The 26,231-nt window shown below is 40.7% G+C and overlaps 1 protein-coding gene across 1 annotated transcript in view; it reads right to left on the reverse strand.

The window, feature by feature from the left end:
- Nucleotides 1–5,215: 5,215 nt before the first annotated feature.
- Nucleotides 5,216–26,231, reverse strand: part of PM20D1 (peptidase M20 domain containing 1) — a 28,093-nt gene continuing 7,077 nt past the window's right edge. Inside the window, exons 3-13 of the mRNA XM_075264170.1 lie at nucleotides 23,709–23,941; nucleotides 22,330–22,416; nucleotides 21,264–21,397; nucleotides 19,622–19,741; nucleotides 18,128–18,203; nucleotides 15,666–15,727; nucleotides 15,500–15,578; nucleotides 13,722–13,793; nucleotides 9,938–10,103; nucleotides 9,515–9,614; nucleotides 5,216–6,275 (exon numbers count right to left, since the gene is read on the reverse strand). Of these exons, the coding sequence (XP_075120271.1) occupies nucleotides 6,146–6,275; nucleotides 9,515–9,614; nucleotides 9,938–10,103; nucleotides 13,722–13,793; nucleotides 15,500–15,578; nucleotides 15,666–15,727; nucleotides 18,128–18,203; nucleotides 19,622–19,741; nucleotides 21,264–21,397; nucleotides 22,330–22,416; nucleotides 23,709–23,941 (1,259 nt within the window). The 3' untranslated portion in view covers nucleotides 5,216–6,145. The remainder of the gene's footprint in view (nucleotides 6,276–9,514; nucleotides 9,615–9,937; nucleotides 10,104–13,721; nucleotides 13,794–15,499; nucleotides 15,579–15,665; nucleotides 15,728–18,127; nucleotides 18,204–19,621; nucleotides 19,742–21,263; nucleotides 21,398–22,329; nucleotides 22,417–23,708; nucleotides 23,942–26,231) is intronic.

Raw genomic sequence — 26,231 nt, forward strand, 5'->3', positions numbered from 1 at the left:
TGTTTCATTCGCATTTACACATCTCCTGTGTGGTAGGCACTCCTGGACACAAGTGCTTCCATCGCATGCTAAGGATAGCAGAGCCATACATATAGCGTTGAGACCATCTCGCTCCGGCTGCGGTCTGGCAGCGAGTCAAGCCACACAGTCGCAGTTCAGTGGGAGGCAGACGGCCATGGTGCGTATTCGCAGGATCCCTTGTGCCTCGTGGAATCGGATAGCGGAAAGGGAGACTGCGCATCCGCACTAACATTCTCCACAAGATGCATGAGCGGTGTATATCTTTAAACCACGGAACCTTCATGCCTTTGAATATGGCACACCATTAAGACCACTGGTATCCCTGAGTAAGTTCATTACCTAATGGGGATATTCATTCCACATCACAAATGTTGTTAGCATTTGCTTGTTCATGTAAATGCACTCCACTTTAGCTCCTCCCACTAAAGGTGGACCTAACCAGGGCATTACCTTTATATTGTGCAACTATGTGTGAAGCACTTTTTCTCATCAACACTTGAAAAAGGAGATTTTTTTTTTTTTTAATTCAAAGGTTTTTATTGGGTTTTTAAATTTTTACAGAAAAGAAAAGCAACAAAACAGTAATAAAAAAGATTTTTTCTCCGAAACGCGTTGTGTGTCTGAGCCTTAAATAAAGTTATAGAGCTTCCTGAAGAAGCGTGGATTCCCTTCTTCATTGGACTGTTTAACTCCCCTTCCATTTTATCAAGTTGAGGATGTGTGCTTCCATTTTATACTTAGTATCTCCTGCCATCCCAAAGAATCTATGTTATCTCAACATGTGTAGTCCTACTTGCAGCCGTCATATTTTCAGTACGGCACTTCACACAGCTGTTAGTGTAAGGTTGCTATGTCTACAAGTCAAACTCCGGCTAGCTCTAAAGCCAGTCAGAGCTCTGAGATGCTGATCCAACCAGAATGATGCCACTTTGTCAAATCCTGAGCTGAGGTATTTAAACTCTGCATTGAGGCTTTCAGTTACCTGCTATTGATTGCAGTTAGGTTTCTCAGAACGTATCTGTTTAATCTGCTGTCTTCCTGGTAACTCACTTACTTTCCAGGTTATCCAATTTGTTACTATTTTGTCTTTTTTCTGTGAACTCCTGGACTCAACCCTGTATTGGACTCTGTTGTTCTTCTGCTATTGAATTACACTTGTATACTCTTCAGATTTTGACCCTGCCTGTACTAGTGCATCTCAAATTAGAATATCATCAAAAAGTGTGTTTTTTTTTTTTTGGTAATTCAATTGAAAAAGTGTAACCCATATATTATATTGAGTCATTACAAAAAAGGTGAACTTTTCCAAGTGTTAATTTCTATTAATGTTGATAATTATGGGTTACATTGATAGCATCGATGCGGCAATGTGGCATGGAGGCGATCAGCCTGTGGCACTGCAGAGGTGTTCTGGAAACCCAGGTTGTATAATAGTAGCCTTCAGCTCGTCTGCATTGTTGGGTCTGGGGTTTCTCATCTTCCTCTTGACAATACCCCATAGATTCTCTATGGCAGCAGTCAGCAACCTTCGGTATTCCAGCTGCTGTGAAACTACAACTCCCAACATATTCCATTCACTTCAAAGGGAGTTCCAAGAACAGTAGAGCAAGTATCCATGCTGGGAGTTGTAGTTTTACAACAGCTGTAGTGCTGAAGGTTGCCTACCCCTGCTTTATAGGGTTAAAAGTCAGGCGAGTTTGCTGGCCTAGCGCAGTGATACTGTGGTTATTAAACCAGGTATCGGTACTTTTGGCAGTGTAGACAGGTGTCAAATCCTGTTGGAAAATGAAATTTCCATCTCCAAAAAGCTTGTTGGCAAAGGGAAGCAATTTCCTGGTAGACGACTGCGCTGACTTGGTCTTCATAAAACACAGTGGCCCTACACCAGCAGATGACATGGCTCCCCAAACTATCAGTGATTGTGGAAACTTCACACTAGACCTCAAGCAGCTTGGATTGTGTACAGCGGCCTCTCCACTCCTCCTCCAGACTCGGGGACCGCGATTTCCAAATTAAATGCAAAATTTACTTTAATCTGAAAACACCTTTGACGACTGAGCAACAGTCCATAACTTTTTGATGATATTCTAATTTATTGAGATGCACTAGTGTATTTCTCTGATGTAGGTTTGTCTTATTCTGCAAGTGCACCTATTTTCTGACACTAGAATTGGTCTGGTAATCTACGTTTTTGAATGTAAAATCCATCTGGCCTTGTGGGGGGTCTGGTGAAGTCCTTAGACTCCAGACAGACTTTGATCTGCCAGCTCCTAGAGTGTATTTGGAAATAGAGTATACAGAAATTCCTTTACTGGTAAAGTGTTTAAAGGGCACCTGAGTTTTCATGAAATATGTGCAGGGTCTTACTAGGCAGACTGTTCTAAAACTGCATAATGGGGCGTTCACACTACCGTCAGTGTCCGACAGGTAGTGTCCGCTCCTAGTGTCCGTTCAAAATCTGGCACGGACATTAGGAGCGGACACTAGCTGTGTCCGTGACACTTGTCATTAATTTAAATGGCGATCGAGTGCGTTCTTTTGCACTCCGTGCCCTTCCTTCACTGTCCGCTTGTAAACATGTCAGGTTTTTCTGTCCGCTTGAAAAGTTGGACATCTTTACAAGCGGACAGTGAAGGACAGGCACGGAGTGCAAAAGAATGCACCCGATCGCCATTTAAATGAATGACAAGTGTCACAGACACAGCTAGTGTCCGCTCCTTATGTCCGTGTGAGATCTTGAACGGACACTAGGAGCGGACACTACCTGTCGGGCACTGACGGTAGTGTGAACGCCCCCCTAAGCCTTCAAACATGGTTTCCTATCAGTTTAAACGCTGCCAATAATCACATTATGGTTGAAACATATTTTACATCTCCCTGTCTGTGGGCGTATGCAATAAGTCTGTCACCCTTCCTTTGCAATTACTGATACTGTTCGGCCATGAGTAACTACACAATAGCAAACAGCTGAGAAAAGCCCAAATGACCATAATATAGGATATCCAGGAACACAGGACTGTAAATACAGGGCAAATACAGGCAGCCAAGTAGCTAAAACACATGGCTCGGGGGAAAGAAAGTCAATCTGTCAATAACATTCAATTTGTAATTACACAAGCAGCCAGAAGAAGAAAACATTGTAAGCCATGAGGATAGCTGAAACTTCCTTTGTATAGAGCAAGAGTGTGTGTGTGTGTGTGTGTGTATATATATATATGTGTATATATATATATATATATATATATATATATATATATATATATATATAGACAGGCTGTGAGGAGAATCGACCCCTCTCATGTGCATTCCCTTTGTGCAAACAGAACACCAATGTCTTGCTTGTCTAAAGTAACCATGGGTGGCCTTTCCTGGTAACAAAGGAGTGAACTGTAAATTAGCTAGAAGGAACTTTGGACTAAGTCCCCACATTGTGGTAACAGTGTTTTTTTTTTTGTTGTGTCCCCCGTCCCCCCCCCGAGTCAAAGTTAGGAGTGGTTTGAAAACAAAAGGAAAATGTAAAGAAAACAAATGCAGCAAAATCTGCAACAAAAAAGGCTGTGTGTGAATTTAGCCTTAAAAAGGTTTTTCAGGCAGAAAGCAGCCAAATTTTTGATTAAAGGGCATTACATTTTGGTAAAAAAAAAACAAAAAAAACATGCTCTAGAAAAATAGACTAAGTTGTCTGAAAAGTTAGTGACCATTCACATCCTCATTAATGTGCGGTATTATACATCATCTGCTTTTCTGGTATGTGCCCCGATATGGATTTATCAGTGCCTTTAGTTTCCGCACCGATCTCTCCCTGCTGTCAGAAGGGCAGGCTATACAGCCTAGCGAACATTGCTGGTCTGTGAGGAACGACCCCTCTGACAGTGTTCTTCCATAGCCTTGTACTGTCAGCATACCTCCCAACTTTTGAAAAACAGAAAGAGGGCCAAAATGTGCGGCACGGGACATGACCCTAAATCCAGGAATGTCTCGCAGAATCTGAGATGAGTTTGGACGTATGCTGTCAGGGAGGGCGTACCTTACATGACGCTAGGCCATTAGGTCTGCCTTTCTGACAGTGGGCAGTGATCAGTGCTGAAATTGCTGAAATTAACGGCACTGATATCTCTAGCACCAGGGCGCATACCAAGAAAGCCGAAATGCTAAAATCTTTTGAAAGTACCTTTAAATCAGACTACACAGGTAGAAATGCTTAAACCATTTATGCCTAGACTTCCATTATAAGAACTCAAAAAATTCAACCTCCAGCATAAATGGGTTAAACTGCTACCCACTGTAAGGATAGTGTTATTATATATAGGCAACTTTTTTGTATGTGTATGGCATAATATAGGGATGGGTTTGGAGAATAGTGTTTTGCTTAGGCTTGTCCTGATTTCTGCTTAAGTCTGAAAGGCTGTAAATGCAGATGGAGTCGTTGAAATTGCATGAAACTTTAATGCTGTAATATCTCATGTATATCATCATTATATTCACACATATACACTAGAGTGAAAGAATAAGTTTATTGGGAAAAACTGCTCGATCCCGGCTGATGTCTGATACTAAACAGAACTTGTACACATTGCTAAAAATGATATGGTTCCAATGCATAGCAGTCCAGGTTTCTTGTTCATGAACTACTACAAACGAATGAGACGGTGGCTGGCTGTGAAAAGCAGGACACGTAATGGGTGCCATTCCACCAAAGTTCCTTCTGCTAGTGGTGTGTAATGAAGAAGTCTCCTGTATCTGGAATGTGGAGAATTAAACTGTGGGACCTGCTTGTTCTTGTCAGTGGATCAACATTCATCTCTACTGGCGGTCTGTCTGAGCCATCCAGGGTTTGTCCACCATGTGTTTGTGCCCTGCTACTACCACTTCCTAACAAGGAGGTCTAGATGGCAAGTAATTTGTCAACATGACTGTCCTGCTTTTCTCCATACAAAGACGCCGTCTTTCAAAGGGGCAAGATGTCGTTGAATGTGTAATAGAGGCATGTTTAGCAGTTAGACAAAAGGTACACTACCCAAAAGTAGCCTCTGAGAACCTAATAATGAAACCTGAGAACACTAAATAGAGATGCAAAATTTTTTAAAATCATATATTATCTTTATTTTTTAGGTTACAAAAATACCATAATTTGATTGTATTAACTATTAGCTCATAAAAAAATTAAAAAAATAATCACAAAACATTTCTCGTTTTTCAAGTATTTTTTCAAACCATATTCACTTTGCTAAAAATGCATTTTCAGGAGTAATTAATCCAGCAGCAAAAATATTAAAACTGACCATTGTGTAAGCCATTCAAAGAAATTACTGTATTTTTCTAAATTAACTTAATATCTGCCCTGATATATTCAAACCCAGTACCTTAGAATTTTTTTTATATTTATATTTTCTTAAGTCATTAAATCTTCTAAAGGCCCTATTGTGCAGCTTTGGAAAGTACTTTAGTGATACAGTCCTTGGCTCTTAACCCCTTCCCACCACGGCATTTTTTGATTTTCGTTTTTGATTCCTTCTCCCCCCTTTTTCATATTTTTTTTTTTTTTTTTTAAAAATTAATTTTTTTTTTTATGCATTTATTAGATTCCCTAAGGTTCTTGATCCCCAGGGAGTCTGATCACTAATGCAATGCATTACAATGCTAATGTATTGCAAAATACCGGGTCTTCTATTGCAGGCTACATAAGAGTGTAATACTGTGTAAAACAGTAGACACCTAGCAGCTATGGTGGCCGCCTGGCAGATGTCGGGAAGGGGTTAAAATACGTCTCCCGTGTGGCTTTGGGCGCAAGTTATTACTTACTTATTACGAGTTAGTTATTACTTGCCTTAGAAAGCCATCAGAATTAGTTGCATGTACTTCCAAACTGCATCAACCATATTACACTAGTAATATTAGTAATAAGTAGTCACTCTTGACCAAACAAGTTTTCAGTTAGCAGCAATTTTATCAGTTCAGCAAACATTCCCTGTTAATGGTCAAAAAAAAATAAATATTCAAGTTCAAAATCAATTTAACCAAATAACCAACCAATGATACTGCCAACCATTCCCATCACGGAGGCTGTATATCTATTGGTGAAGTGCAGAGAAGACTTGTCATAGCACCTTTATCCTTTCCATCATTATAGCTCATGGGTGGCTCGATGAGCAACTGGAACTTTATCAGAGTCAGCATTCTGGATCAACTGATAGTAGAAGAGCGTAAGTCGTTCTAAAGCCTCCAAAGAAATGCGCTCATTTAACCCATGGATCCTGAAAAATGAACAACAAATCAGAGGTAAAATGTGCCGTGTCTCTTGTATAGCTATTAGGGTTGAGCTGATCTTGAGATTTCAGGATCGATTTCAAAATCCGATTTCCCGATCGTGAAATTTGCTCGATCACCGATCGGGATCCGATCTTTTACGATCCCGATCCTCAACCCTAGTCAATGCTTCTCTATGGGAAAAAGTCACTTGAGGGTTGAGCCGATCTTGAAAAAATCTCTGACCTCGATCCCGCTGGAAAAGATCGGATCAGAATTCCGAACGCGATTGTGAAATTTACTCGATCGCCGATCGGAATCCGATCTTTTCCGATCCCGATCGCTCAAACCCTAATAGCTATAAATTTATATTTCTGAAGCCATTATGCAAAACTGCAAACAGCTTCAACATGAAGATCCTAGTTCATGAGAAGAATTGAAGATGGAATTCCAAACTTCAAACTTCCCCATCCTCCCCAAGCTATCAATGGTATGATCTAATTGAAAAATTAAAGAATACAGACACCTTTACACTATTGTTTTAAATGGGGCATGGGAAGAGGTTGTACACAGCAGATCCAAACGGTCAGAGGAGGCAGATCACAAGCTGTAGATAATGAGGATAAGCCAATCCGCCCCCTCACAATAGTGGTCTATGTAGACTGCTAGCTTCCTTTCTTTCCGTGAGCGGTATGTTCCGGCTCACGGAAAAAGGAAACAAGCTGTCCTTTCTTCAGGCAGATTCCGCGGCTGAGTCAGCCCCGGCGTCCGCCTCGCTACAGCACCCTCCACTCTAGGCCCATTCATTTGAGTCTTCTCCGGAGGGGAAAGCTGCGACTGTTGGAAGCCGCGACAGTCGTGGCAGGTGCATTTTGGTCCAATTCTGATGTGGCTTCCCGCATCAGAATCAGGACCAAACTACACGGTCCTGTGCCCCGTGAGAATGAGGCCTTAATAAATGACCCAACAGTCTTAGGGGCCAAGAGATTAATGAAAAGACTGCAGCCTCTTCATAAATCTGTTTGCTGCTCCCATTTTATTAAGAACGTTTCCATTGTATCTCACGCTAGAAAACTGGTGCGAGTTATAATAAATATGTCGGAACAATGAACCGATACCTTAGCCTTTCCTGTTACCTGCCCACATTCACATAATGTGATGGGTGAGGAGCGGATTGGAGCTTGAGTCACATTTGGTGCAAGAAAGTGTAAAACGTGCTCCTTAATGTCATCCATCTATGCCAGCTTTCTGGCGTAGAAGTATCGATGAATTTGCCCTGTTTTGTCAGTGTATAGGGAAAGGAGAGAAACCATGACAGACTGATGGGGCAGAGAAACTGTTACAGAAGTAAAACTGTGTTGATACGCAAGTGCGTGAAAATGTACGCAGGAGCTGAGACTGCAGGCTAAACTTCAGTATATGATTCAAGGTATAGACTAACATATGTGAACATAATTTTCACAGCCTTTAAATAAGTCTAATCTCTAAACATCCCCTTTATACGCACAGTATTTTCTTTTCATAAGTAGAGATCCTGAATATTATGACACAGTGTATAGTAAATTATTGTATGAACTTGCACAGTTAACTGCAAATTGGTTAAGTAACCACAGAATATACAGTCCTATGAAAAAGTTTGGGCACCCCTATTAATCTTAATCATTTTTAGTTCTAAATATTTTGGTATTTGCAACAGCCATTTCAGTTTGATATATCTAATAACTGATGGACACAGTAATATTTCAGGATTGAAATGAGGTTTATTGTACTAACAGAAAATGTGCAATATGCATTAAACCAAAATTTGACCGGTGCAAAAGTATGGGCACCTCAACAGAAAAGTGACATTAATATTTAGTAGATCCTCCTTTTGCAAAGATAACAGCCTCTAGTCGCTTCCTGTAGCTTTTAATCAGTTCCTGGATCCTGGATAAAGGTATTTTGGACAAACAATTCAAGTTCAGTTAAGTTAGATGGTCGCCGAGCATGGACAGCCCGCTTCAAATCATCCCACAGATGTTCAATGATATTCAGGTCTGGGGACTGGGATGGCCATTCCAGAACATTGTAATTGTTCCTCTGCATGAATGCCGGAGTCGATTTGGAGCAGTGTTTTGGATCATTGTCTTGCTGAAATATCCATCCCCGGCGTAACTTCAACTTCGTCACTGATTCTTGAACATTATTCTCAAGAATCTGCTGATACTGAGTGGAATCCATGCGACCCTCAACTTTAACAAGATTCCCGATGCCGGCATTGGCCACACAGCCCCAAAGCATGATGGAACCTCCACCAAATTTTACAGTGGGTAGCAAGTGTTTTTCTTGGAATGCTGTTTCTTTTTGGACGCCATGCATAACGCCTTTTTTTATAACCAAACAACTCAATCTTTGTTTCCAAAATGAAGTTGGCTTCTCCAAATGTGCTTTTTCATACCTCAAGCAACTCTATTTGTGGCGTACGTGCAGAAACGGCTTCTTTCTCATCACTCTCCCATACAGCTTCTCCTTGTGCAAAGTGCGCTGTATAGTTGACCGATGCACAGTGACACCATCTGCAGCAAGATGATGCTGCAGCTCTTTGGAGGTGGTCTGTGGATTGTCCTTGACTGTTCTCACCATTCTTCTTCTCTGCCTTTCTGATATTTTTCTTGGCCTGCCACTTCTGGGCTTAACAAGAACTGTCCCTGTGGTCTTCCATTTCCTTACTATGTTCCTCACAGTGGAAACTGACAGGTTAAATCTCTGAGACAACGTTTTGTATCCTTCCCCTGAACAACTATGTTGAACAATCTTTGTTTTCAGATCATTTGAGAGCGGGTTGTCCATGCTCGGCGACCATCAAACTTAACTGAACTTGAATTGTTTTGTAGAAAGAAATGGTCCAAAATACCTTTATCCAGGATCCAGGAACTGATTAAAAGCTACAGGAAGCAACTAGAGGCTGTTATCTTTGCAAAAGGAGGATGTACTAAATATTAATGTCACTTTTCTGTTGAGGTGCCCATATTTTTGCACCGGTCAAATTTTGGTTTAATGCATATTGTACATTTTCTGTTAGTACAATAAACCTCATTTCAATCCTGAAATATTACTGTGTCCATCAGTTATTAGATATATCAAACTGAAATGGCTGTTGCAAACACCATAATATTTAGAAATAAAAATGATTAATAGGGGTGCCCAAACTTTTTCATAGGACTGTATAAGTTATATAAGTGTAAGATTTCTGTCAGTCATCCCCTACCTGCTAAGATCTTCAGGTTTCAACTGGAAAGGGCTAAAGCGATAGATGCTGTCAGTTAGATTGACAAAATGGCGGCTGTCAGTATTTCCAATGCATACACCTAATGAAATACAAGGTGGATATTAGATTAGAACACTAGAGCTGGGCTATATACAGTACAATGTAAACACACAATGTACTAATGTTTGAAAAAGGTTGTTTTTTTTTTTTGCTTAACTGCAAAGCATTTTCTTTTAGATAACTGTCTTCAACTGGCTTACACACAAATCAATCAGTTTGTTGGAAACAGTTTAGATAGACAGATGTATTCTATGGCCAACACAACTAAAGTTACACCATTTTTCAGTCTTTGACCACTTTTGTGACAATGTTAGTTGTAGTAAGGAGAGTTAATAAAAAAATATAGTGCATACATGGTCATACCTGGGGCAACAGGAGCTGCTGAGAAGACAGAATGAATTGTTCGCTGCAAAGTCTGGTATCCAAAGTTTGATTCATCATAAGGACTAATAGGTAGAGGGTCAAATGAGTTGAGAACTGAAATTTCCACTCTTTCATCACTTATCGTGTTCCGCACGATGTCTAACACCTGCAAATTTACAATTACACTTAAATAATATTCCGTCTTTCAGATACACTATACATTTTCCATTTTCTCTCGAAGAACATAGTGACAAGTATACATATCTAAGTGATATTCACACAACTGATGTTAACGGATGGCCATCACAAGGCTGCATTAAATTCAATACAGGTCAACAGGGCTACAGAAGAGAACAATTTTTGTTGCTGGTCTGTTTTAATTGACTGTCAAAAAATTTTTCGGACTGTATTTTTCGGACTATAAGACACACTTTTTTCCCCCCAAATTTCGGAGGAAAATGAGGGTGCGTCTTATAGTCTGAATGTGGGTGGAGGAGTGGGTTTGCAGCATGGCCACGCTACTGCCACCGCTGGTTTTCTTCAGCGGCAGGAGCGTGACAATCTGCAGGCCCCGGCAGCTAAGACACTCCCCGGCATCCGCTGGTCTATTACAGCAGATGCCGGGGACTGTCTTAGCTGCCGGGGCCTGCAGATTGCCAGCGGTGGCAGTAGCGCGGCCATGCTGCAAATCCGCTCCTCCTCCACAGGTCCCGGCAGTCAGTTAGCCCCGGGGCCGGTCCCCACCGGCCCCATACCTTTAGTGATGCAGGCCGGCTCCTGCACGGCGAGGCCGCAGGAGCCGACCTGTTCCGATGACAGCCGGGAGCCTAATGAAGGCTCCCAGGCCTGTCATAGATATATATTACTATCGCGGCTGGTCTATGACCCTCCGCGATAGTAATGTATAGAATCTCCCATAGACGGCAATACACTTGTATTGCCGTCTATGGGACTTGCAATCAAATGATTGCAGGTTCAAGCCCCCTAGGCGGGGGATAATAAAATAGTAAAAAAAAACAACAAAAAAACACTTAAAAAAATATAATAAAAAATAAAATAAATAAAAGTTCACCTCCTTTCCCTAGAATACATATAAAAGTATAACATTACTGTGAAACATATACATTAGGTATCCCTGTGTCTGAAAATGCCCGGTCTACTAATAGTTTTATGTACAGTGAACGTCAAAATCAAAAGTGCTAAACTGCCGGGTTTTTCTCTGTTTTGCCTCTGAATTAAATAAAAGGTGATCTAAGCAATAAACATTTCCCAAAATAGTATATCTAAAAAGTACACCTGGCCCCACAAAAAAAACGCCCTATACATCCCCGTACAGCTGCAGGGTCACCTGTCAATGTGGCCTTGCAGCTGTTCCAAAACTACAACTCCCATATATGAAATATTTTACCATTTTTTGCCTGAAATTTTTTTTTCCCTATTTTTCTCCTCTAAAACCGTCTTATAGTCCAGTGCGTCTTATAGTCCGAAAAATACGGTAGGCCCCGTCTTATGTCTGGCCATTTTCACGGATCCCTCGATAGATTAAAATCTATGAGCCATCTGTGAAAAAGGGAGTGCCCCTCTGATGCAAAACGCTAGCTTCTGCCATGTTTGTTTACTCTGACTACCACTCAGCACCTTGTCCCATTGCTTCAGTGACACCTTCCATTTTGTCACATTTTGTCTCTATTTTGGGGTGTTCATCTGGCCTTTATCTAAAACTCTGATTTTAAAGAAAATGGTACTGTAATGAAGAATAAGACTAGATTAACCTCGCCGAGTTTCACCCATCATATTCAGTCCGCGTGTTGGCCGGATTTACCGGCCGGAACAGTATGCCAGGACTCCTAACAGTATAGTTATCCATGATGCTAGGAGTCCATGCCTCCCAGCAACATACTGTCCCATACTGATTACTATGGATAACTATGATAGCTAGGAGTCCTGATCTCGGCATACTGTTCAGGCTGGTAAACCTGACAAACATACAAACTGAGTTTCACAAGCGAAACTCTGTTTTGTGAATCTTAGGGTAAGAGAAGCATCATCAGAAATTGTAGAAGCCACTCAATAACATACTGTCATTAGTCTGATATTAATTATCCCAAGCAGAAATTCCCTTTAATTACAAGAAATTATGAACAGGTAGATGAAATGAGCAACACCATACATACCATAACAAGAAGAAACAGCACAGTAGTTGACTGATGTCATTTGGGAAAATCACAATCTGACATCAAGTATTCTCGCAGATGAAGTAACATCAGAGCTGTCAAAATTATATTACCCTGCTGGTGACATTTACCATTTATGCACAGCTGCATTACATTGTACTTCAGGTTCATGGTAAATATAGAGCAATATTTTTTGCATTTATTTATATTAAAAAGATAAATAAATAAGAGAATTTGATGGAAATTTGGAAAAACTAGACTCTTCTGAAGCCATTTGACTCAAGAAATGCAGGCCCTGTAGACCCAAGGAAGGACTTCAGAAAGGAGCTAGCCATTATGAAGGGAGAAAGGGAGTCCACCCTCAGTTTGTGGAATCCCTGATGGAGACAGACTCTGCCAGGTGCAGGGCGGTGGTCACAGATAGTCGAGCCACGGCAGAACCACCATGAGAGACTATGACTACTTGAAGGAAACGGGGTGTCTGACTACTTAGTGGGAGGCAAGGGACAATCTGCTGGAGACAGCATTTCTATTAGATATGGTCAAAAACCAAAGGAGGCAGTGATTTAGAGGGACATGTCCTCCTGGGAGACTGGTACAGAGTCTTCTGAGATGTGTATTTCTGACCGCACAAATGAGCTCTTTTGTAGCAGCAGCTATGGATGTGCCTAGCTGAGGCTCCAATTCAAAGTCAGAGGCATCACCAGGAGAAATACACTGGGCAGGTGGGGACTAGGTTCTGCCTATTGGGGTAAAGCTGAAGGGAAGCTCGGAGGAAGGGGAGGGTGATAAACACCTGAGATTAGATTTCCTGGTCTTTTTGTGAGGACGGCTCCTGGAGTTGGAACGAGAGCATGAGAGCATTCAGGGAGGGTAGCTGTTCCAGGGACTCTACCACACACTGGTAGGGTTGGCTATGGCCCAAATAAGGAAAGGCTGCTCAGTGGGAGGACAGTGTGCAAAAAGGCCAGGGTCCCACATTGAAAGGGTCCCAGGAGGACTCAAGGACCTGGCAGAGAGGAGCAGGTTGGAGGCAATACATAACTGAACTGATGTCTTCACCATGTAAGGTCACCCTTTCAGTGAACCTCACATGTGGTAGTGGGGTCAATGGCATTCTGGCCAATATGGTAGTGGTGGGAACCAGGTAACAGATGAGGCACTCTCTGACAGCGCCTCACCTCACCTGAGTGCAGCATCCCCACTGCACCTAAAAATAAAAAACTGTGTAAAGCAGAAGACCTCAGACAGGTTGTGACTGCCTCCTAGGACACTAGGCTAAAACTGGCTAGCACAGTATATGTAGAGAGAATATAGTCCAGAGGTGCAGCCAACATCTTTTGTTATTCCTATTGTTAGCCTCCTAGTGGCCAGTTTTACACCCATAGTGCTGTGCCCCCAATGATATAAGCGAGAAATATATTTAAGAATTACTATTGGCAAACACTTCATTTGCTTTACTTTTGAAATGTCACATACATTTTAGCAATTAAATAAATTGGTTAAGATATGTACTCATGCTAAAGTAAATGTGGTACCAATCTATAACTTTGAGTAACATACAAGTGAGCATCCTGCGATCAAGTCTAGAGAAATGAAACATTTCTTACCTCCTCAACTGTTTGACCTGGGTGAAGTCGGAAGTTGACAGTAGCTCTTGCCATGCGAGGAATCACATTTGACTAAAGACAAACATATATACATGTATTATTACATATCGACACATTATAAAATACATAAATTAATCATAAATCACAATAAACTTAACCCCTTCCCACCGTGGGCATTTTTGATTTTCGTTTTCCATTTTTGACTCCCCCCTCTCCCCCCCTTCCAAAGCCCTTTTTTTAATTTTTCCACTCTCAGAGCCTGAGAGGTCTTAATGTTTGCGGGACAAAATGTTCTTCATGACAGTACTATTAATTAAGCTGGAAAAATTCTGAATGGGGGAGATTTGAAGAAAAAGAGCATTTGTGTGACTTTCCTACAGACTTCGCTAAAACTGCATGCAGAAGACGGAAAGCTGTCAGACTGGGTCCGGGCGTGAGCGTTTTATGCTCTCTGCCGCAAAACCGTTTTTTTTAAACCGGACACAGAGTACTGCATGTCCGATTTTTTTAAAAAAAGGTTTTGCGGCGGAGAGCATAAAACGCTCACCGGCACTCACGGCCGGACATCTTTCAAACCCATTCAAATGAATGGGTATGAAAGAATCCTGCAAGTTTCTGTCTCCTGCCTCTGCGCCCGGTCTCCTGTATGAACGGAGACCGGGCGCAGATGTGAACGAGCCCTAACCTGCAAATTGTATGAGATTATTGCTAATCCCATTCACACATTGCAGAAATAAAAATCTGCAGTGGAAAAGCTGCATTTTGAAAAATGCCTGCGTGTTTTGAAAATTACAGCGTGTCAATTATAGCTGTGGAAACGATGGTGGTTTCCATATAGGTATAATAGGAGCAGAAAGATTGCAGAGGAAAACTATCCGAAAACACAATGAAAAACACTACAGAAAAAAAAAAAGTGATGCGTTTGAACTGCATTTCACTGCGTGGGGACTTAGCCTCAAGCAGGAAACAAAAAGGGAACTATTAATAAGTGTCACTATTTAAGGGGGTAGACAGGGACATTATTAATTTGAAGATGCACTTTAAAGATGACAGTATTATTCATATTAGCAGTAGTATTCATATTAGTAGGATGGGGACTTTGTTTAGATGAGGACAAAGGGTCAGATGCCTGGAAGAGCGAAGACCCAAAGAGGTCTGTACTGCAAACTTTACAGAGACAAGTCACAGCCAGAATAAGTGATCATGGATGGAAGAAATGTGAGCGATTACAGTCAGACGTCACCTGTAAGTCACAACATTATTCCTGTAGTATATTTACCTAATGGTCTTCACAAACCTGCCCCCACTGTGCTGAACCCCTAGCTACGCCTCTGGTGACACTATCATAGAGTCCAATTGGTCCTTTCAGTATCACACAGTATAGGAACACACCACTTTGACAATGCTAGCACCAAGTTTGTTAATTTATTTACACATTTCTAGAAATAGCAAAGGAACAACAATATTCAGAATCATTGGAAAAGATGTTTCAGATGGGTTATTTTATGGTCAAAACAAGTATTTACTAAAATAAATATATCTGAGGAGCGGCGCACTCTTTTGAGGAGTACTCCTGGATGAAAAGCATGCACTACACCAAATGCTTTTTTAGCTGATGCATATTCCTTCTGACATAGCCCCACACAGATACCTGATTTGGTCGAACATTGATGTGTTCTTAATGTGGAGAGGGGAATAAGCCATCTAGTATGTACAGTAACACAACAGAAACAAACTTTGCATTACACAATAAGAATTTCATTATCTCAAGGAAATACCTTTACTCCAGCATTAAAGATGGTTATTGCAGTTGTTGTCCGCACTATAGCATTGCTTGATGGAGTCTGCTCTAGTACTCTAGAAAACAGCAATGACAAATACATATACTGCATTTTAAATACGGTGTGTGACACATATCTGCAGCTCAGAAAAGAAGCTTCTTACCTACTGATAATAGGAGCAAAAAGCCACAGGTTCGCCATCATTACATTAAGTGGGAATGCAAACTACAAAACAAAATGACAGTCACAACGTATATACATTCACTAGGCAAACACATTGGCATTTTCTTTTACCTTGAGATAACAATTATAGAATAAAGGTATATTATTTATGTCATATTCTAGAAATGGTGCACTAGAGGACCCCCTGAACGGAATACCGAACGCATTAAAAAGCGGTGAGCAATGAAAGCACACGGACTCCATAGGCTATAATCAGGTCTGTGTGTTTTCTGTGCGGGTCTGCACTAATCATGTGGAAAGAAAAGTGCTGTTTGAAGCGATTTTTCCCATATGTGTTTTATGCAAATCATGAACATTAGAAATCGTGGTTTATTAAAATGTGTGAAATCGTCAGAAGAACACACTTGTGAATTTATATGCCAAAGGTAGATTTATCTGCTAAAGCATGGGTGTCAAACTTATTTTCACCGAGGGCCACCTCTGCCTTATGGTTGTCTTCAAAGGGCCATTAGTAATTCTGTGACTGTATAAATGTGGGTAATGAACTTATTTTTGAACTTTTTTTTAAACTACTTTTTATTATCTCCCCTATTGGGCTTGAACCTGCAATTGTCCCATAGACTGCTATACAACTGTATTGCAGTCTATGGGAGATTCTCTACATTACTATTGAGGCTGATCAATGACCAGCCTCAATAGCTACAAAGCTATGACAAGCCTGGAAGCCTTCATAATGCTTCCGGCTGTGAAAAAGATAAGTTGGCTCCCGGCCTGCAACTGAAAGGTTCATGGGACTCTGATCACGGGCATTAACTCCGGGTCAGCAGAGATCTGGTACGGTAGCCGCTCTGCAGCAGAGCGACCGCCATCTTTAAGGACCTAGCATCTGCCATAATAGCATGGCCGATGTCAGGAAGAGGTTAAACTAGATAAGACTTCTTTTTAGAGTAGGGTTTATATTTCCAGCCTACTCCAAAAAAAACCCCTGGAAAATCTAGCTAGGGCTTATTTTCTGGGTAGGGTTTATTTTTGGAGAAACAGGTTAGGTAACAGTGTCCTAATTATAACCCCCTAAAGGTAACTGTTCCCCATAAGTAACAGTGTTCTAATTGTCCCACCACATACCGTATTTTTCGGACTATAAGACGCACCCAGGTTTTAGAGGAGAAAAATAGGGAAAAAAAAATTTTCAGGCAAAAAAATGGTAAAATATTTAATGTATGGTAGTTGTAGTTTTGGAACAGCTGCAAGGCCACATTGACAGGTGACCCTGCAGCTGTACGGGGATGTATAGGGCGTTTTTTTTGTGGGGCCAGGTGTACTTTTTAGTTATACCATTTTGGGAAATGTTTATTGCTTAGATCACCTATTATTTAATTCAGAGGCAAAACAGAGAGAAAAACCCAGCGGTTTAGCACTTTTGATTTTGACGTTCACTGTACATAAAACTATTAGTAGACCGGGCATTTTCGGACACAGGGATACCTAATGTGTATGTTTCACAGTAATGTTATACTTTTATATGTATTCTAGGGAAAGGAGGTGAACTTTTATTTATTTTATTTTTTATTATATTTTTTTTAAGTGTTTTTTTTTTTTTTTTACTATTTTATTATCCCCCGCCTAGGGGGCTTGAACCTGCAATCATTTGATTGCAAGTCCCATAGACGGCAATACAAGTGTATTGCCGTCTATGGGAGATTCTATACATTACTATCGTGGAGTGTCATAGACCAGCCGCGATAGTAATATATAGCTATGACAGGCCTGGGAGCCTTCATTAGGCTCCCAGCTGTCATCGGAACAGGTCGGCTCCTGCGGCCTCGCCGTGCAGGAGCAGGCCTGCATCACTAAAGGTATGGGGCCGGTGGGGACCGGCCCCGGGGTAACTAACTGCCGGGACCTGCGGAGGAGGAGCGGATTTACAGCATGCCACCGCTGGTTTTCTTCAGCGGCAGGAGCGTGGCAATCTGCAGGCCCCGGCAGCTAAGACACTGCAGATGGAGCCTGCAGATTGTCACGCTCCTGCCGCTGCAGAAAACCAGCGGTGGCAGTAGCGTGGCCATGCTGCAAATCCGCTCCTCCCCCACATTCGGACTTCGAAAATTCGAAATTTTTGGGGAAAAAAGTGCGTCTTATAGTCCGAAAAATACGGTAGATATTGGTGACTCGCACAGGTAATAGTTCTACCCACTTAAAATTACCGTACATTACATACAGTCCACACCACACAATTCTCGTAAAATTCAGAGTTTTCCTGCAAAACGCTGATATGGTGACCAGTTGTGCACCTCTTCTATTGTTCTATGGTAGCACAAGCAATACCATAGAGCAAAAGACAACAGACTATGTACTTTTAGTTTAAAACCATTTTTTCTTTCTTTTAATGATAAAATCTCTAATAAGGGTAAGACAATTGCACTCTAAGAAAATAATTCTTACCTCTCCTGCCAGCTGTTCAAACATGGAAGCCTCTGGACCTTCACCAAACATGTTTGGCATTGGATTTCTCTCCAACCTGTGCAAAGTAGAAACATTGTAAAGGTATAATGAAGAAATAAAATACAATGAATGTTTGAATTAAACATCGAGGGTTCTTATTCAATGAATATAACAATCTGAAATGTATAATGTCTGAATAACATGCAAACTGTTAATGAAAACCTACAAATAAAGAGTCAACATTTATGCCCCTTGTCACTTTATAGTGAGGCAGGAAGCATGGTGTAGTATTATAGTATGGTCAGGCAGGACGCATGGTGTAGTATTATAGTATGGTCAGGCAGGAAGCATGGTGTAGTATTATAGTATGGTCAGGCAGGACGCATGGTGTAGTATTATAGTATGGTCAGGCAGGAAGCATGGTGTAGTATTATAGTATGGTCAGGCAGGAAGCATGGTGTAGTATTATGGTATGGTCAGGCAGGACGCATGGTGTAGTATTATAGTATGGTCAGACAGAAAGCATGGTGTAGTATTATAGTATGGTCAGGCAGGACGCATGGTGTAGTATTATAGTATGGTCAGACAGGAAGCATGGTGTAGTATTATAGTATGGTCAGGCAGGAAGCATGGTGTAGTATTATAGTATGGTCAGGCAGGACGCATGGTGTAGTATTATAGTATGGTCAGGCAGGAAGCATGGTGTAGTATTATAGTATGGTCAGGCAGGAAGCATGGTGTAGTATTATAGTATGGTCAGACAGGAAGCATGGTGTAGTATTATAGTATGGTCAGGCAGGAAGCATGGTGTAGTATTATAGTATGGTCAGACAGGAAGCATGGTGTAGTATTATAGTATGGTCAGGCAGGAAGCATGGTGTAGTATTATAGTATGGTCAGGCAGGAAGCATGGTGTAGTATTATAGTATGGTCAGGCAGGAAGCATGGTGTAGTATTATAGTATGGTCAGGCAGGAAGCATGGTGTAGTATTATAGTATGGTCAGGCAGGAAGCATGGTGTAGTATTATAGTATGGTCAGGCAGGAAGCATGGTGTAGTATTATAGTATAGTCAGACAGGAAGCATGGTGTAGTATTATAGTATGGTCAGACAGGATGCATGGTGTAGTATTATAGTATCGTCAGACAGGAAGCATGGTGTAGTATTATAGTATCGTCAGGAAGGAAGCATGGTGTAGTATTATAGTATGGTCAGACAGGACGCATGGTGTAGTATTATAGTATGGTCAGACAGGAAGCATGGTGTAGTATTATAGTATGGTCAGACAGGAAGCATGGTGTAGTATTATAGTATCGTCAGGAAGGAAGCATGGTGTAGTATTATAGTATGGTCAGGCAGGAAGCATGGTGTAGTATTATAGTATGGTCAGGCAGGAAGCATAGTATCTAACTGCAGACAATACATTGGAGTGACAATGCAGGATTGCATGATTGTACTCATACTTTCACGCTCCTAGCTTATGCTGGTCATTACCTGGATACCGCTGCTGCAAGAATCCCTATGCTAGTCTCAGCAGGAGGCATTGATGAATGCCCGGGAGGTTGGTTTACAGTCAAATTCAAGGTAATGGATCCTTTCTCAGATGCACCAATCCTGTAGAAAAGGCAAACCATATTTTCTATTACATAGTATTACTATATAGTATTATTTACATATTTACGTATAGTTTAAAGGTTTTTGTCAAATAGACCTCATCCATATTTCATGCTCAAGTTATTTAAAGCAGTGGTTCTCAACCTGTGTTATGCGTACCGAAGGGGGTACACCATGCAGTCTCAAGGGGTATATGCTGTGGCTGAAAACCACTGCTCTGGAAGTGGCAGATTTAGTGAGTGCTTAGGTTCTGAGGTTCCTGGGGGGCTAGTGCCACCCAATCCATCCTCCATCTTCAAATACTGAGGCTGCCAAGCAGAGGCAGATGTCGAGGAACACTGGGTCAGGGTTAAGGACGTGGGTCTATTTCACAACAGGTCATGGATAGATTTCCAAGCGTACTGCATGGTGTGACACGCCTTAGGCTGACTAATGTATTTTCAACGACATGGCCTGTACAAGAACTCTGCTAATAAAGAAGATTTTATATTGGGAACTGAGTGCCGAGGCTTCTGTTTCTTCATTGGTTGAGTACCTCATATTTGACCTGTTTGTAGCTGGAGTAATATGCTCATGTTGCAGAACTGCAAAATGATTTCCATACTTCTATATGTCTACAGAAATCTGCAGGTTGTGAATAACGACTGTAGGTTAAAAAAAAAAAAAGAAAAAAAAAGAAGAACCTTACAGGAAAGCAATGGGAATCTGGATTTTCCAAAAGGTCCTACAATATATTTTACTTGATCCTGTAGGCCAGGGCTTCTCAACTTTTTTTTGACTTGAGCCTCACAAATCTGTTGAACTGCATGGCTTCACAAGTAAAGAAATATAACCACAGAGTACCAATACCATTGTCTAGCAAAAGATACCACTCAGAACACCACAACAGGGCAATTCACCCACACATGGCCAAACAAATATCATTATGCCGCACAAAAATAGCCAAGATGATGCACCAAACAGCACTGCGCAGTATCACTGCTAGATACATTGCTCCCAACCTTTGCCTCTCCTAATGGCAAATACAGTCTACTCCTTTCCACTTCTAGCCCACTGGCAGCAGAATTCTCCCCAAATGACACTTTCTAAACTTGCAGAAAATCATTCCCTAAGACTACATGCATAGAACCAAACAAGGCTGTACATAGAAATAAGGTCTGCAACATTGATCTAAGGATTTGGCTTTAATGAACAATCATTGTAAATAACCACAGAAGGGTATTTTAAATCATATATATTACTAACATGCTTTTATTTTGCAGGTAATGGGCTATAAGACATTCTATAGTATAAAATGATGGGCTAAGGAGATTGCCTTGTATAGAATATGATGTTGTAAAAGCAATCAGTTAATATTTACTGATAACTTATCTATGTAAAATAAGGATTAAATCCTGACTTGAGATTTTAATGTCAAAATCCAAAGTCCAAATGCTAAAGAGTAAACATTAACTGAGTGCCAGTCTGTAAGAAAAAAGAAAGGTCTAAAATGAAATGATCATGTACTTGACTAGCAACTTACAGAGCCACAGGCCTCTTTATTCCTTGAATGACCCCATCCAAGACTGCTAACCCTTCATCTAACACAAACAACAACTTCACGCCACGAGACTGTAGTTTCTCCACAATTTTCATGGCTCCTCTGTGTCCAGAAACCTAAACCCACAAAACGAAAGACATTATTATAGTAAAAATAATTAAAAAAGGAAGTAGAATGGTACTTCTTAAGCTTTTGTCACACCACCAGACTTTCCAGTCTTTCTAGCAGAATTCTATGCTATAGATCAAATATGAGAACACAGTCCCTGTGCCATCAGCTGACCACAAAGTTATCATTTACCTTAATGGGGGGTTATCCAGGACTATGATATTGATTGCAGTGAACTCTTCACTACTTACCATACATAGTGCTATACATTATATAGCGGTTGTGCTTGGTATGGCAGTCAGCCCCATTTGTTTAACTAGGACTGACCTGCAACACGGCCATATGAACAATGATTGACATCAATGTCCTAGAAAAGAAAGTGAGGCTTCATATCAAAGTCCCAGACAATCCCTTTAAGGCTGTATTTACACAATAGTATTCAGTCACAAAATCATGATCTGTAAGCTGTATATCTCAGAATAAGGCTGTGTGAAATGAACTCACTGCATCTTAATCAGTTATGAGCACCCGAACAGCTAGGTCAGCTCAATATCCTTTTGATCCGGCCATTCAGGAGCTCACTATAATGCAATGAATTCTATTTACAAAGCCCTGCTCAGCCTGTGAAATACAACCTGCACATGGACTGTGTTTCCTGGTTGGAACTTCATCATGTGAATATGGCCTAAATGTTGAGCGCTGGGACCCGCCCCCAGTGCTGTGAGAGAACTCATTTGCATGCAGAAGAAAACCAGGATTTCAACCGAACAGCGGCAGGGAGAAAAATTCTAAAGGTATGAGAAGAATAGCCTTTCTTAATGATATTCCTACGTGTTAGTCAGAAGATAAGAGAATCCAATGATAGGATCCCTTTAAGACAAGACTGCAAAGGTTCCTTATACTTTTCTGAAATTCCAGAATCAACTTCTCTGCCATTTACCTCCTCATCATGTCCTAGTCCAATGTAGAATGACCGTTTGGGTCTGTGTCCTTTTTTTAGCAGTAATTCAAGAGCTTGAAGAACTCCCTGTAAAATAAAAAGAAGAGAGACGCAAATTATTGATTTACAGTTATGATAAGATTTATAGATCCCTAAGCATTAAAGGAACACATGACATTAAAATGAAGTTCAATCTGCATGCATCATATTATACAGCACAGGAAAAGCTGAGAAGATTGATTAAACTTTTTTTTTGGGTAGAGATACAGTATAACTTGTATATTATTTATTCAATCTTTCATGTTCTGGGTAGGTGGTCTTAATCAGTTTCTTTATGCACATTGATATGGGAAAGGCTGTCAATCACTGACAGTTATTCCTTAAAGTTGGGTTCACACTGGGTTTTTTTTTACCAGATTTTTTTTTACCAGATCCAATTGACTTCATTGAGAGCCATTCACTTCTTTTTTCCGCTAGCTTTTTTTTCCTGCTTGCGGAAAAAAGAAGTGAGCTGCCCTATCTTGCTGCGGATTCCATGGATGAATCTGCCACGGCGCGACACTCCCTCCCGACAAGTCCCACTCATTTGGGCCTAATCCGGAGTGAAATAGCGTGACAGGATGCCAGTGCACTGCTAGCCACGGGAGGTGTTTTTGGACCAGATTCTGAGGTGGCCTCCGCGTTAAAATCTGGTCCAAAAGACTCCTTGTGAACTCAGCCTAAGGCTGAGTTCCCACTCTATGGAGACAATGGAGAAAAATGCTGTGTTTTTAGTCCCAACAAAGTGAACAAGACGTTGTTTAATCTCATCCCCTACATTCAAATAGGTCACATGAACATGACTGGCCTGTGATTGGGGAGCAACGCACAATCCTAAGTGCAGCTGATCTATAAGGTTTTTGATGGACCAGATATTGATGACCTATCCTAAGCATAGGACACCAAAATTTAATGCTTATAACACCTTTAAACATCAGAGAGGTCAGAATATTTACATCAATACTTACCTTTTTATTTTTGCACATATTTTTGCTAAAGCAGAGTATGATGTGAGTGAGAGAATGCACACTCGCCTTGCACAGATGCTCAAACAGTGAACAACTATTTAATAACTGTTGAATAGTCATATACTGAGGTCATAAATTGAAGTCATAACATTTCTTGACTTTGTGATATAAAGTGACCTTTGGTGTATCCCTGATTAAGGTGATAATCCCTAAGTAACATTGCTAGACATCTACTGACTCAGCAGGCATTTCCCGCATTCAGTAAGCACTAACAGCAGTCAGGTATAAAGAAAGAAATATTAGCTTACATCAAATATCACTTGACCATCAAGATACAAACAATACAAACAACTTAAATGCCTTTAGACTTACTATCACACAGCTTTTGTCATCTAGGGCTCCTCTTCCATATATGTAACCGTCACGTTCTTCTCCAGAGAAAGGTGGGACATCCCAACCTTCAGGAGGGGCTGGCACAACGTCCAAGTGAGCGAGGAGCATGTATGGCTTTAGACTTGGGTCTGAGCCTTGTACCAGAAAAAGGTGGCTGTATTCTGCTACTACTTCATGTTTAACAATACTTGAGGAGAACACTCTTGGAAAAACTAATTTGGAAAATAGAAAAGGTTATCAATACATAAAGAAAATGAACAATAATAGTGGCCACATATAGATTTATCAGAGTCCACGCACATTAGAGTACAATAGATGAAAAATGGAAGTATTGCAACCATATTGAACAAGAAACATTTAACAAGAAATGACCCCAGAAAAAGTGACAAATGTCACGAAGGGTCACTTCTACAGGACTGACAAAGTATAGAAGTGAATAAAGTTATGGTAATACATGTGTACTACCACTCCATTTGCAAACGAGACTTATGCACAGAAAGTACCCTGGAGATCATATATTTATCATCTATCCTGTGCAAAGGTGATGAAAGAGATTTATAGTGGAACCTTTTTAAAGGGATTCTATCTCCTCCCTCATTGTGCTGTAGATGTTCTGAAAAGAAAAAAAAAAATAAAAATAAAAGATACTTTTCTTAAGTTTCAGAGCACTTTTACTGTTTATGCAAATGAGGAGTTCCTTAACGAAAACTGCTGCATCATCACCAAGCATGCCCATCCTGCAATTAGTTTGTCCGCCTGGGAGGGTAAGTTGTTCCTACTGCTCCGCCATCATGGAAAACCATGGTGAGATCCTATGCATATATATACTGTACATATGCTCGTGTAGTCCCAGTCATGTCCGAGTATACTGCACATATGCAGTCTATTAGTTCCACCCCACGCCCTGAAGAGATAGAGAGGCTTTTCCTCTTCCGGGTGTAGGGGGAATTTACAGACTGTTCGATATGGTTGAAATCCATCCATTTACATCAACTTTAGTCAAATGTGTATGGAGCCCTTAATATTTCAGTAAAAGAAAATGCAAACCTGTTTTGATTTTTTTTTAGAGGATCTGTTACCAAGTACATGCTATATGATATATTTCTTTTGTGTGCCAGAACAGATGGTGACACACCAATACGACATTAACTGTATATAGACAACTGTTAGAACAGGGGTGTTATTTGTAATGTTAAGGGGGTGCTAACATTAGAAAGAGGTATTCACCGTGTCTTCTTTCGGTGGTGTGTTCTAACTTCTAGGCCTTGGGCCTAGGGCAAAGCCGACTGCGCATGCTCGCGGCCAAAAGAAAAATGGCCGCTTACATAGTATTGTAAGCGGCCATTTTCTTGTGGCTGGTGGGCATGCGCAGTCGGCTTTGCCCTAGGCCTAGAAGTTAGAAGACACTGCCGGAAGAAGACGCAGGGAAGACCTCATTCCAGAAGAAGATGGAGGCGGCGCTGAAGAGTTCTCTGGCAGCATTGGGGACACCCCCAGTGCTGTTTGAGCGCTGGGGCCCGCCCCCAGTGCTGCAAGAGAACTCATTAAACATACCAACTAAAACCAGGATTTTAGGCGAACGGTGGCGCGGAGAAGACAACGAAAGGTAGGAGAAGAATAGCCTTTCTTAAGGCTATTCCAACGTGTTAATGATAAAAAAAAAAAAAGTGATTGAATGATAGGATCCCATTAAATTCCTAAATGTGAACTTATCCTTAGGGGGTGTTAAAGGAATTTTCTTCCGCTTGAAGCTGAATTTTTCCACTTGACCAAATTTTTGTCAAATTCCGCACCTGCCATTTTTCCGGAATTCACTTGATGACTGACTAACCAATAGGTGAAAAAAATCAGATAGAGGCAAAAATTTGCCTCTACTTCCCACTGAAATCAACAGTATCTGGTTTCAGACGGAAGGAGCCGAACTTTTATTACAGTAGTTAATAAATGATACGCACAAAAAGTTTTATGTGAAAATGGATAAACAAATATAAAATGAAAAATCTTTTAGAAATGTTTTTCCGATGACTTTTCATATCACAATGCGGCACTTTAAACAATTTGGGGTAACTCCGCTATATCTGTGAAAGTGCTTCAATTTTGTAATATACATTTTATGTATCAAGTTTGCTTGGATATTTTCAGATCTCCCATTAAACTGAATGGTGTATATCCACAGGATATAGCATAAATGTCTGAACTGGGAATACTCAAATATATGTTCAAAAATGAGAAAGTCAACATGTTTTGGGACATGACAAGATACTGTAAACTTCAGCAGACACATTCAGAGGACGAGCCTATTTTCTAGTAACACAATTAAGAACATTTTTTTTTTTTTTAATAAACATCTAAATATTTTGGCTTTAGGGATTTCTCCTGCAATAACAGTTCTGATTTTGGCATTATAGGTCTGTTGGCATTATAGTCAATTGTAGCTGCAAGGTTATTGCATAAGGAGCTATGGTTACTTGAACTGTAAATCTATTTAGCAACCATACTATC

The sequence above is a fragment of the Leptodactylus fuscus genome, chromosome 2 (assembly GCF_031893055.1).
Source record: "Leptodactylus fuscus isolate aLepFus1 chromosome 2, aLepFus1.hap2, whole genome shotgun sequence".
NCBI lineage: Eukaryota > Metazoa > Chordata > Amphibia > Anura > Leptodactylidae > Leptodactylus > Leptodactylus fuscus.